Genomic DNA, 14,643 nt, shown 5'->3' with positions numbered 1-14,643 from the left:
AACAAGGGACACCAGTATAGATTTAAAAGGCACAACTCTGGGTTGTGGTGTCGCAGGGAATTTTTCTCAAACAAGGTAGTGAATAAATGGAATAGCTTACCCCAGGAAGTAGGAATTCAACCATATTTGACACGTTTAAAAAGATTTATGATGTTTTCAATGGGATAAATCAAAAAGCTATCCATACTAATATAAAGACAACCAAAATTTTATAATAACATTTCTATTCTAAGGGCGATTTCATAATTTATCATAATCATTAGTTTTTATTAGTTTTATTTTAGTGTGTATTTGTCTGCCCGTAGTAATTGCTCTTATTTTGGGTTGCTGTATTTTGGTTATATTATATTTGAGATCTTAGTTTTTATGGGAATTTTTTTACAGCCACCTCATTGGGCATTTTTCTTTACATTTGCATTTGTAACTAATTATGCATTACAACCATTCATTTCCTAATTGTAGCTATTATTAGCATTGTGATTTTCTATTTGTTTTTAATTATTTGGAACAAAAAGCGAAAATTAAGTAAGTATATAAGTAAATTTTGTTTAATATGCGAGACAATCTTATAGTGCATTATATTTCTAATTACTATCAAAGATTTGGACTTTTTTGCGAACACAACATGTGAAAATCACAAATCAAATTTTTTTAACGTCATAATTTTTATCATAAAATAATTTAACACCAATTTTATAAACATCATAATAAATGAGTTTTTTGACACAATTTTTTTTAAAATCAAATCAATAATTTTTTTCTAGGAATTACTGAAAGTGTTGTATATTGATCCTGAGCTAACATATTTATGTGATGTTGATTTCAATCCAAGTGAGTAGATTTAATGATAGGTATATACTCTTGTTATACTATTGACCAATGAAAATTATGGTCCATAGTATAATAATTTTTATCATTTCTCAAATCTGTTTTAAAATTATTCCCCTGTCACGCTAGAACCATGAATATGCAAATTTTCATATTTTTGATTTATCAGCTGGTTGAATCCCTTATATAGCTATCTATGTTTTGCCAGAAACATGAATGTGTATTCCTACTGAAACACATGTTACAAAACATTTTAGGAAAATAACTCCCATAGAGTTACTCTATGAGAGTACTCTTGCTGTTTGAATAAACATTCAAACAGCATTTCTCACATTCTTTTGTTTTCCCAAGAATTTGCGTAATCATGCTTTTCTGGCATGAGGGACAAAATATGTTCATGGTTATATAAAAGCATGTTTATACAGTAGATTCTACTTGATTGAATTATTTTTTTGATCCTGAAGTTTAGTTATAGCAAGTAGATGATTACATTAAGAGACAAATTAATAAAAGTACACTTTATCAAAAATGCATCAAGAAGAACAAAAATTGCAATGGAAACATAGTGTCGCAAACCATGTTGAGATTTGACCATATTTTTTATATAAAGTATCTTAGTTACTTAAATTATATTACAATATCAAAATGGCTAATTCTTACCACATTTTCTAACCTTGGGCTATGCATTCTGACGTTCTATTTTTAGAAAATTCATGAATGGGGATTGCATCACAGATCTAAATGTAGTGGTATATTATCTCACAGGGTTTTGTTTTTCTTTTTCCTTCACCAAGAAGCAGCAACAGTAGTGACTGCATTATCATGCTAGGGGCAGATGGTCTTATAATCCAATAAAGACACCAGCTGCCCTTAGAAGACAAAGACCAGTGTACTAGAGAAAAGTCCAACTTTGCTATTTATTGTTTGAATTGTAAAGTAGTGAGGATTAATATGGAAACCAATTTCAGAAATTTCATTTGATATTTTTTTATGTTTAGTGAAACCAATTTCTAAGAAATCATAAATATTTAGTCTATTATTAGTTTAAAATATAATGAATCGTGGTGGAAGGCCACAGCATATAGCCTGGCAAAATTTTGATAAAGTAGAGAAAAATGGAAAGATATATGCAAAATGCATTAATTGTGGAGTTATGCGATGTAATCGTGTGGACAGGATGAAGAGCCATATAGCTCAGTGTATTGGAAGGGGCAATGATGTTGAACAAATACCTGATGTACAAAAAGCAACTACATCAATATCTACAGAGTCCACTGCTTCACAGCCTATTATTTTGTTGGAATCAACAGAACCTGAAATTTTCACTCAAAAAAAGAAGCAAAAAATTGATGACTTCATTGTGAAATCAAATTCTGCTACAACTAAAAAAATTGATTTATTAGTGGCAAAGTTTTTTTATGCCAATAATATCCCATTCAGTGTTGTTGAACATTCAAGTTTCAAAGATCTAGTTTCTGCTTTGCGATCTGGTTATAATACCGCAAGTAGAAAAGCTTTGGCTCAGTCACTGCTTGATGAAGTTACAAGAGAGGTTGAGAAAACTGCAAAAGACAATCTCAGTGGAAAAGCTGTAACTTTAATTGAAGATGGATGGAGCAATATTCATAACGATCCAATCATAGCTACATGTATACATTCTGAAGGTAAATCCTATTTTCTTGAAGTTGTTGAGTGTGGTGCTATTATGAAAAATGCAGATTACCACAAGCAAATAATTGACAATTCCATACGTTTGGCCCACGATAAATATTATTGTGAAGTAAAGCCAGTTGTAACTGATAATGCGAAAGTAATGGAGAAAGCCAGGCAACTTTTGCTTAATGAGATTGACCAAAATTTAATAGAATATGGGTGCTCTTCTCATTGGCTCAACTTACTCGGACAAGATCTAACACCTGAAGCTGTGCTCAGAACAGCAGGTAGTTAAAATACAAAAATACTTTAGAAACCATCATTTGCCTTCGGGATGGCTTAATGAACATATGGGGTCAATAAAACCCCAATTACCTGGTGATACTCGATGGAAGAGTACACTTACTTGTCTTGAAACATTTTTACACAATAGGCCATTTTTTCAGAAAATAGTTGAAGATTGCGAAAATGACATTGACAAAGGAATTGTTATTTTAATCAACAATTATAATTTATACAAACAGTGTAAACATCTTTCATTCCAACTCAAGCCAATAAGTGTTGCATTGGATATTCTTCAAACAGATACAGCTACAATAGCTGACTCATGCCGTGTTTGGCTAAGCCTTCTCAAAGAAAGTGCTCTTCAGCCTCACATTGAAAAGATACAAAACAAGATGAACCAGATTCTGAGACCATTTCATTATTTGGCATATAATTTGCACCCAAAATATAAAGGTGAAGGACTGACTGATGTGCAAAGTGATTTGGCTTGCACATGGGCAACAGAGAAAATTAACGGTTGTCTGCCATTGCTAATTTCATATGAAGCGGAAGAAACTCCTTTTCCACCTTCTTATTTCAGTGCAGCAGGAAGAATGACAAACCCTGTGATTTGGTGGAAAGGACCTTCTAAATGTAATGCTTTTTCAGCTGAGCCTGCATCTGAACTCATAGAACTAGCAATGCTTTTGCTGTCCAGTCCCGCCAGCTCAGCCTCCATTGAAAGAGTATTTTCTAACTTTGGATTTGTCCATTCAAAACTTGGGTGTAGAAAAATGCGCAAAATTAGTTACATGTTATCGGATGCTACGTGGTAAAAATGAACCATACTATTAATTATATATCTATTCTAGACATTTTGTACCTCAAATTCAAAATCGCAAATTATAATTAATATTTTGTTTCAATTTTAATAAATTAGTGTTTGAAAATGAAACATTGTAATACCAAAGTGCCTCATCATTAAGTTATATACCTATTCTATTCGAAACATCTCAAAGCATTCATTTAGGTTTTTGACAGTTTTTGATGGTTTAAACCAGTTTTTGACAGTTTAAACCAGTTTTTGACAGTTTAAACCAGTTTTTGACAGTTTAAACCAGTTTTTGACAGTTTAAACCAGTTGGTTTTTGACGTCAAAAACCCAACCCTGGCTACAACATTGCGGAATTAAGTTCGAGAAACGAATGAAACGCAATCATTCAATAAACACAATCCATATTTATACTTATCATGAAATAAAATAATCTTGGTCCACTTAGACCACAGAAACACTTCATCCCAACAAAAAAAATACTACGTCATAAATGTTCATTTAGCATACATCATTCATCATATACATACATTTTCACAAATATTACAGTAACTCAGGGGCGTAGCCAGAAATTTCGTTCGGGGGGGGGACCAAAGTGACAGAACAATGGATTTGGCCATCTTTTTCCCTTTTTTCGGTCATTTTCTCACATTTCGGGGGGGGGGACCAGACTCCCAAGTCCCCCCCCCCCCCCCCCCCCGGCTACGCCCTTGCAGTAACTGAACATCAATTGGCAACGTGACGGAAAATGAATGACAGGAATTGTTTACCTTTGGACGTCTGTGGCCATCCTCCGGCAAAAGGTATTTAAACAAATTATATTAAACTTATAAAAATGTATTTCACACACACAGAACCCCCAATGAGACTAGAAGATATCTCTCCAGGGAGGAACCTATATTGTTAATCGTTATGAGAAATTATCAATGAGATTAATTTTGTTGGGTCATCAGCCACCCGACCTGCAGTCTCATCCTAGTCTAATGACCGGAAGACCCCACCCTCCAGCTGAAAGACAAAGTGGACGAACTAGCCCATACCGGAACGCTAGCAAGACCTTCGGCGGTTTCCAGTAGCTCAGCGGTCCCTGGGGTCTGAAGGTAAGAAATCTCTTAACATTAAATACTAATAATAAAAACATGACCCGGAGGCTGTCATGTTACACGTGACCCTACCCCATTGCGTGCATTTCGCGATGCTGCTGTCAGATATGGTGAGCAAACCCACAAACGCATTCAGTAATCAACTGACATCCACCTTTCATCTCCTCTTGACTCAGAGCCTGCATGCATTTTTCACAATTTTCACCCTCCACATGGTTTGCGACACCATGTTTCTTTGCAATTTTTATTCCTCTTGATGCCTACTAACAACCCTCTGAGTTTGTCAGTCCATTAATAGAACACTCTGTATATTAATTTAATACTCTTAATAAAATTGATTAATTATACTTGATGAAGATTAACTTTAACCCTTTAAGTGGCAATGACGAGATATCTTGCTATCGACAGTTGCATGGAGTTTCACAATCCAAGAAAGACATACATTTTATTTTACATGAAGGGACTGACTTTATTTAACTTTCTATTTTAGACATGACAAGAAACGAACTGAGTGATAACTCTAATGATCACTTAATGGTGCTTCAAGCGCATACAATATCAATCACCACTCGGACAGTCACTCTGGGGGTGTGGGTTCCTTCTTACTGCATGTGTCGATGCCGGCACCACAACTCCTTAGTTTGCACCCACTGAAAATCGGAAGAAAGCCTACTTAATTAAAAAAGATATGGCATTTTCGGGAGGGAGGAGGTTTAGTGATTTCTAATTGCCGCTTAAAGGGTTATGTAAATTAATATAATCAAAGATTTTAAATTTTTCATATAAAAGGTTTTAAAACAGCTGATTCAAAGTTAACCAATGATTCAATTCAGCAAAATTTGCTGTATAATCAAAAGATAGTGTGAGAAAATTGTGACTGCTGTTTATGATTCAACTGTTTTGGCCTCCATTGTTGTTTATCAGTTATTTATTATGTATATATTTTGTATGTAAATGTGGCACTCAAAAGTCTTTTGGCAACCATAAATATGCCTACAAAATTGCAATTTTTAATGAAATCGATGCTCTGAAACTCAAACACTGAACATCACAAATTACAGTTGAACTTGGTCAACTTGAAGATCAATGGTATAGTAAAACAGTTTGAATTATCCAATTCATCAGTATAGCAGAGCCACTCTTAGGGGTGTGCAACAGGTGCAGTCACACCGGGCCTCACGTCCTGGGAGGCTCCACACTTACAGTAATATTATTCTGTTATAATTATTTTATAATTCTTAAATAATTATTATTTTCATAAATTCTGCATTTTCATCTAGAAAAATAATTCTGGAATTTTCTGAACTGTATCATTTTTGGAATTCTAAATTTTCATCAATTCTGTAATCATTTCTTTCATTTATGAATTTTCATCAATTCTCTGCAATTATTTCTGGCATTTAATCTGAATTTTTATAATTTTTCATTTTCTGAATTTTCGATTACCCTCTCCCACAGAATATACAATTCAGGGCTAAGGAGACCCAAAATTATCAAGACGCCTCTGGCCCGGCCTATATTTTTACACTGGGACCCACGTCTGGTATAGGTGGCCCTGTAATGTAGGATAATACTTTCAACAACAAAACCAAAAACTCTTAACAATTATAAAATATATTGAATGCTATCACACTTACTATGCCAGTTTCCTCGATATTACAACCAGTTGTTTGCATAAAATTTAAATGATCACAAACTATTTCATTTGTAAATTTTTGTGTAATTTTCATTTGTTTTCTTTTGGATGCTCTTCAACAACGCAAGAAATTTTCCAAGTTGATTTAGACAATGAAAAATGTAATTTTTTTTTTTTTTGAGTTTTAACAACCTTATTTTTTGTAACATGTTTTTAGCCTTTAAAATATTGAAATAGGGGAACCTCTATTACTTTCTTAGATTCAATTTCATCCTCTACATGAGAAGATTCAATGTATCTTTTTTTCTCAACTTTTTCTATGTCGACATCCATAAGTCAACCTTAATTTTTTTTTCGAACTGAACAATTGTAAGGACCTTGTTTGGACGTGGTAAAAAATGTTAAGCTACATATTGATATTCCAAAATAAAAAAAACAATAATGCTTGAGATAAATGAATCTCTAACACATTCTACTAGAAAAATGACTGGGATTTCAACACTCCAGCTCTTAAACATTCCATCTGTCTAGAAGTTGAGAAACACACACAAATTTTTGTATTTCCTATGTAGAAGCATTTTCAGGTGCTAATTAAGTCATTCAATGAAGTTGAGAGAGGCTGCAAAATCTCTATTTCAGCATGTCACTGAAATTAGGAATGTGCATTGAATAAGGAAAACAAACTTCTCTCGTGGCGTATATGGCAAGCCTTGACAAATCACAAAAAGATTTAGTCGCCAGAACAGTTTTTTAGTTGCCAAATATTTTTTCCTATGGAAAAATAATTAAGAAAATAATGTTTCTTTTAACTTGTTCCAGGACATAATGACACCTTTGGTGTTGATACGCTGATATTGAATTCCAAAAAAATTGTATTGTTCTTAGATTCCAATTTAGTAAACACATATAGAAAATTTTAGGTGCCAATACTTATTTCTTAGTCATCATCATAGTAACCTGTCACCTGAGATTTGTCAAGGTGTACAATACCCTAATTTTCCTGGTATACAATAGCATATTTTTTGGATTGCAAGAGGATTGTGGTTTGATTTCCGGCTGAGACAGATAATTTTTCTTTCCAACTTCACATTGGGATAATATCCAGACAAGTCTATTTTCTTCATAATCACTTGTATATTAGGCCAAATCTTTTGATGCAAACAAAAAAGTAAACAACCAATTAATAATTATTAATTTGTTATATTATATATTTATTACTTATTATCTGCTTTACTATGGTGCCCATTGCATAACTGATTTTATCATGCAATGGGCAAAATTTTTTTTTACAGTAGAAACTCTGACACCTGTGGGACCAAAATGTTTGTCTGTTAATAGGTTGTTTAATACATTTCAGTTCATTGATGGAATTTAAAAAGTGTCTGTTAACGGGAAGTGTCCACTATGAGAGGTTTCACTGTATTTTACCTGCGCTAATATGTTTTGTCTGTGTGCAGAAGGCAGTCCATAAAGCTGTGTCTAGACCAGCCTCTCCACTCTGCCTAAAGGTGCAGAAACCTATTTTCCATTGAAATCAGCCAGTGCTGTGGGCTGAAATGAAGTTTTTGAATGTTTTAACGTGGCTAGTCTGGACCGGGCTTCATTTGAATTGATAGTCCATGGTCCATCCCACGGAATTTATTTCAGAAATAATGTTTTATCGTAGGTACTGTAGGAGCTTTGATACGAAGAAAACTATTACAATTAACGTCTAGCAACCTTAGACCCAGGGGCTGGTGGTCTAAGGTTGCTAGACGTTTGTATATATGATCTACAAGTGCACACACAAATTAGGATTGCATTGAATAATTATGATTTACTAAAGAACTCAGCACCTCGGAAAGTTGTTTTTAGAAGATGAGGGACTCGTGTGACCTGAGCTCGTGGGTTCCAATGGCTGTGCAGCAGTGTATTTAAATGAAATTTCAATTGAAATGAAAAAATCAAATTTTTGATATTTTATTACTTTTTTCATTATTCGACTGATTATGTTGACTTATTTTACTCCCCCCCCCCCCCCCAATAACAAAGCTCAGCATTCATCACTACTGAGAGACTTCATGTCAATGTCGGCATATCTGTATCTGTAGTTTCTTATGTTATACTGAAATAAAATTACCTTTTACATGTTCCAGAGATTGTTGAACACGGTTCCACACAATTATTAACTGTCTTCAAATACTAAAATCACTTGCCTTCTGGAGCATGACCTCACACCTTTCTTGAAACCTTAATTAATTACACTTTCTCAAAAATATTCCATTGAATATTCCTTATGTTTTTAGAGTGTTTATCATGCATTCTTCCTAAATTAATCCTACCCTAAATTTATATTAAATAAGGGTTAATTATGTAAATAAAAAGGCTACAACATGTAAAATACCTCACGAAGTGGCTGAAAAAAGATACCCATAAAAAATATGGATGATCTATGTATTACTAAACTACTTCTAAAAACATAGTGTTAGAACCCACCACCGGGCTGGAGTCCCATACACTGTGGAACCTCCCCTAACGGGCACTCCTAATTAACAGACACTTTGCTGATCTCTGGTCACAGGGAATAGATTGATTAATTTTACTGTCTGCTATCAAGAGGGCAAACTCTAATTTTTTTTCTTAACTTTAATTTATTAATTTTTATTCATAAATTTAGAATTTATTATATTTAATAGTGATTATGTATAATCCCCCAATCTCATACTGGTATATATAATAATCTGTCAGTTAATTACTTGATTAACAGAACATAGCTATGGTTCAGGATGGTGATTCTGACTTCATGTTGATTTTGTTTGCACATGTTGATACATTGTTGAAGAAAGCCAACATTACAAGACTGATAATGGTTTTTATCCTCTTTGCACTTATTTTGATTCATTTTAATTGCAAAATCCGTGTAGTGCATATATCATGTGCGGATAAAAATAATTAATTCGTTTAATGAAGAGAAGAAAGGCTATAATTTTTTCCATATTTATCAAACTTTCCTTTTTTATTTAGGAATCATGCATTATCGCAGGTAAAAGTAATAAAAGTAGTGAAATTTAACCAAACTTTATCATTCTTTCAAACCATGTACACTGTGGTCTATCGCCATAGCAATTTACTGCTGATTGAGTTTTGCCGGAAGTGTATGTCTGCCTAACAGTCTGAGTGCATGTATAGTGTAGGGTTTACAACCGTCCTCCTTTCTGATGTCATTTTTAGCATCCTCCTATGTTTCAGAAAATTTGCCCTTTTGTTCTCTTTAGGTTTTCAGAATTCTTTTCTTTTTTTTTTCCTGGGGAAATTTTTTTCCCACTTTGAAACATATTTCTTTTTTGATATAAGTGTTTTTGTGTTTTTTTTCCCACACACATTAACCAATAGCCATCAAAATTCCCAGAAGTTTTGGTTTCTTTTTTTGTAGTAGTTCTGTTGTAGAGTTGGAAAAATTATTGTTGTGGCTGGTTTTATTGGTCAGAATAGTAGTGCTTTCTCTTGTGAAAATTGGGATAAGTAATGTCACTAAGAGTGCACGCACAGGTGTCCTCCTTTCTGTTTTCGAATCTGATAACCTTAGTATATTGTTGTGTGTGAATTTTCAGTGGTGCCATCTATATTAAAAATTCTGAGTGAAGAGTGATGTTTGAAACTTCCTTTATCGAGACAGTTAGTGATTATGCATAGCCACTGTAACAGCGTGTTCTCTTTTACAGCAACATATACATTTTAACATTAAAATTTATAGGAAACAATTGCAACCGAAGCCAAACGTCATATAAATGTGAAATTCTTATTAAGGAGGTTCCACTGTACATTATACCTCCCCATTAGTGGACAAAATTTTTTGGTCCCATGAGTGTCCGTTACCAAGAGGTTTTACTTTATACGGAATGAAGGTAATTTCCAGCCCCCTTTGTTTCAGTTTGTTTTCCTCATGCTGCGCCTGTGTCTATATGCATTTATATATTTATTTATTTATTTACAGGGTGAATCTGACCTATTCTGCTAAATGAAAGAAGGATGATAGACGAGTCCAAGTAGATCATGAAATATCCCACCAACCATATCCTATCTCAAATCGTTTTCGAGTTATAGTGAATAATAGATTACGGAAAAATATGTCTCAAGTCTAAAAAACCTGCAATTGTGAAATTTTTAAGAGACCTACGTGCAAATTAAGCATATATTTGAAAATAACAGAAAAATATTATAAAATAACATTATTTTCATCAAAATATCTGAATTTATTGGCCAGCTACAAGTGCTGAAAAATCTGTGAAGCTCAAAATCAACTTGTTGCCAAAATTTTTCAAGAGAAATTTAGCCTTTTGTTCATAATACATCATTAAAATCAATGTTTCTCATAGATATTCGATGAAAATTTAGAATTGGCGGTTACAGAATTTGGCAACAATTTATTTTTGCAGAAAAAATCATATAAGGTGACATTACACGATCATAGACATCTACTAGATATCTTTATACCTGGATATCTTAATGGCAAGCTTCAATCACTGAGAAATTGGTGAAGTGAAAAATAAAATTGTCACCAAAACCTACTGAAATTACATATTCTACTTGGGTTCGTCTATCACCCCCTTTTGTTTGGCAGAATAGTTCGGATTCACCCTATATATATTATACTTCTTTACATACAGTCAAATCCAATTTTTAATGAATACCGTTATAGCGAAAATCTCGTTTTAACGAACACTTTTCTAATCCCCCCAAATAAGTTTACATAGAAACAATGCTAGGTAACCTGGAATTCCTTTATAATGATATTTCGTTTCAACGCAGTGATTCCTCCGGTCTCTTGGCGTTCGTTATAACGGGATTGGACTGTATTATATCGTATATCATTAAGCAATATTTGTCAAAACACTTTCGATCTACCCACAAACAAGAGTAACACATTAAAAGTTCACTACCCCCAAACAAATTTCAGCTACAGGTTTCAATAAATATTTTCTTTCTGCTTTATATATGTCAAGGTCTTGCCAGTGCATGCAAATGAACTGGTGCTACCGGCATTGTATTTTTCTAAAGACTTTTGAGTGCTACTGTATGTTTGAAGCATAATTAAGTTTAATTTCTTTAATTAAAGCTTTACTTTTTTTTCACATGCAGTTTCCTTGAAACCACAACATCTATGTTTACTGAATGTGTGTGATAATGAACAGAAAGAAAGGGAAAACTGCTAACAATAATTATTATTTCGATTTTTATGGTTTTGGTTGTAAATAATATGACACTAGAGGTAAAAAAAATATGGGGTATTTTTAATGCATGTGTTGTAAATAAATACTCTTATCCTTCAAAGCGTACTCAGAGACAATGAAATTGATGCAGGAGGAAAGAAAAATGCCGCTACCATATGAAACTTTTTAGAAAGTTTAAATGTAGGCTCTTAATCCAGTGATCCAAGTTTACATCAGATATGCCCAACATCAATATTCTACATTGACACTGCAAGCATGAGCTGGTAGCCTTATAATCCAGCATATTGTTGACATTCCATAGAAGCTAAAAGCATCAGAAGGGTTTGCATGAAAAAATATCATGCAGATGAAAAAAGATGTAGGTTAATATAGCTATACTAAAACAACTTTGGAGATGGACTTATCTTTGCGGCCATAACTGCAGGGTGGTCAGCCTGCCATTTAATCTGCCATGTAGATAATTTTTACTATGCCATTCATCAATGCTATTGGGCGCAGTAAACATACAAGTACTTGTATTACTGCACTTACGCATGACAGACCAGGCAGACAACCAGTAGAGGATAGAAATGCACTAAATGTGTGTGGATTCCATGATGAGACTTAGTTTGATATAAATGTGTATGTGAGCTGCTGACTTTTACAAACTATTTATAGGCACCTTGCAGCAGTGAATCAACAGTTTCTCTTCTTCTAACATGTAATGCTTAAACAATGTGGAAAATCAACAATTATGTTCCCAGAGGAGTCAACCCAAAGCAATGTGTAACACCACAAACCACTGATGTGTGGTGTTTAGTAATTAGTACCACTTTTGATTTTATGCAGATATATCACCTAAACATCTGAATACCATGATCATAATCATAGTCTCTCAATCAACTGGAACAACCCTGACTTCTGTATTCAAGGAGAAAAGAAAAATTCCCCAGAAAAACCATAAAAATGTTATTGAATTCAAACTTTATTCTGAAAGTAATGATGCATAAAAAGAAAAGGTTTACAGAGTGATTATAATTAAAATTGCAATTTCAAAGTTCTGTAAAGGAGAACCACTGGTCAGGAGGACTTGAAAATTTGCCTGAATACTCCTGAAGCAATGGATTTTTGTTTGAGAAAAGAAAAACCGTTAAAAACTTTATGCTGGTGCTCCCACAGCATTACCACTTGATCTTTGAGGAACACACACTTTGACCTGTTTTGGAATATGCCGTTTTACACTTCCAACTTGCAGCATAACACGGTGGACAACCTAATGAACATTTCTTGCGTAAGTTGTAGGTATTTGTTTTGTGGTTCCATTTTTGTGCTGTTTCCATGAATTATAAAATTTTTTTATGTTAATTAAATTGTCATCTTGCTCCGGCTGACTACTGTTTCTATTCTGTGAGGGAATTTCCTGTGTTTCATGAGTACAGTGCAACCTATCAGTAAATTTTGAAGTTTTTTTTCCATTCGCCAAACAAAATTCCATTGCTTCATGAGTATTCATATTTCAAGTCATTCTCACCAGTGGTTCTTACTTTACAGTGTTTGGAAATTGCAACTTTAATTATAATCAACCTGGAAAATGTAAATACCTATATCATAGCTGTGAAGTCTCCCACATTTCTACTCCTCTCCTGCACTCCCAAAGAAATTCTTACATGTCCCGAATTTGGACTGCAGTTATATAAAATCCTCACTTTGGGGGAGAAAAATAATTCCCAAACACTGTTTCTGGAAAAAAGACAACTGCTTTCATTTTTTATCCCCAAAATGATCTCACAAACGTAATGTAAATTGTGGTCATTGCATCAAGTCACAATAAAATATTAATTTTCAGGGGGGGACAGAATGACAAAATTTGCTAAACAGTCAGTATCAATTTGGTCTTTGGACATCTAAAATTGGGGGGGGGGTGAGATTATTTGTATCAACTCTGACCATATGTGCCGTTGTGCGCCTTGATGGTGATTTTTTTTTGGCAAGAATTGATTTATGAGTAGTAGTGGTGGGTAATTGAACCTACTGATTGGTGACTTGGTGCTATTCAATGATGACTTGCACGATGTCACGTTTCTGAATAGGGGGAATATCCGTACACTTTTTTGCATTTATTAATGAAAAATCTCTACGTTGTTTTTTCAAAAATCCCTTTTATATTCACTTTTGTGCCCAATTTGGATCCATGCAAAAATCTCCCTAATTCTCATTCTTCAAAGTTGGCAGCTATGATATATTTTACAAAATGCTGTAAAATAATCCAGCCTTTGCATACTAGTGCTTGAAACCCTGGAAAGAGACAATTGAATCATCTTTCTTTTAAACTTAGCACAACTCCTGTCTATCACCATGGGTAATTTTCTGCAGATTGAGTTGTGCTGGAAGTATACGTACTTGTGAACCACAGAAAACCAATTACCAACTGTGCCACTGGTGGGGTTTGAACCCAGGCTCTTGCAATGTGAATCCATCACTATGACCATATAACCGCATCATTGATTTGGTGCAGCATGACCAGAATGGTCATTGCGCACAAAATTTAAAATCTGATCTGACCACATGGCAGCACAGTGGCAGAATTTGGAGATCCAGCTGAATTATCTTAAAAAATCATTAGTCCAGCAACACTGCTCAAAAAAATTTGATCTGAAACATCAAGTACGACACCTCAAACATTTTTTAGTTCACTTGGACAATCAAAAGACCAAACAGTTGGGGTTTGCACAATGTTGAGAGACATTGATGACATTGAAATTTAAGCATGATTTGTAATTTAGAGCTATGGTTTTGACTGGAAGATCTTTTCAGTTAACTTCCACATCATAGAATTCAACACAATCTGTAATCTGATCCATCTGTTGACGTAAATGTTGTGGATGATCTGGAAATAGCAAAACTATGGATAACTTTGACAGAAATTTATTTCATGATTATCATTAAGATAAATACAACAACAAAGGGCAAAACTAAGTTAACATAACAAGTAGTACCAGTGACCACATTCAAAACTGAACAATATATATCTGTTGAAGTGGGCATGGCACTCTGGCCTCACGTGCATCTTCGAAATGCAAATTGACGTCGGGAGTGTTGTTGGATCACAATTTTATACTAAAAATGTTAGAAAACATA

General features: G+C 33.9%; 1 protein-coding gene across 6 annotated transcripts in view; it reads left to right on the top strand.

Moving 5' to 3' along the window:
* The window catches only part of LOC149074195 (mitogen-activated protein kinase-binding protein 1-like), a 413,671-nt gene that overhangs the window by 164,542 nt on the left and 234,486 nt on the right, over positions 1-14,643 (top strand). For all 6 annotated transcript variants that reach the window (XM_089246846.1, XM_089246851.1, XM_089246852.1 and 3 more), the window contains one exon: positions 765-831. In XM_089246846.1, the coding sequence (XP_089102972.1) occupies positions 765-831 (67 nt within the window). The remainder of the gene's footprint in view (positions 1-764; positions 832-14,643) is intronic.

Source organism: Pholcus phalangioides, unplaced genomic scaffold (genome assembly GCF_987345545.1).
Source record: "Pholcus phalangioides strain wild (caught in Gottingen) unplaced genomic scaffold, Ppha-v1.0 ptg000017l_1, whole genome shotgun sequence".
NCBI lineage: Eukaryota > Metazoa > Arthropoda > Arachnida > Araneae > Pholcidae > Pholcus > Pholcus phalangioides.
The sequence above is the reverse complement of the archived record's forward strand: the minus strand, read 5'-3'. Positions and strand labels throughout refer to the sequence as shown.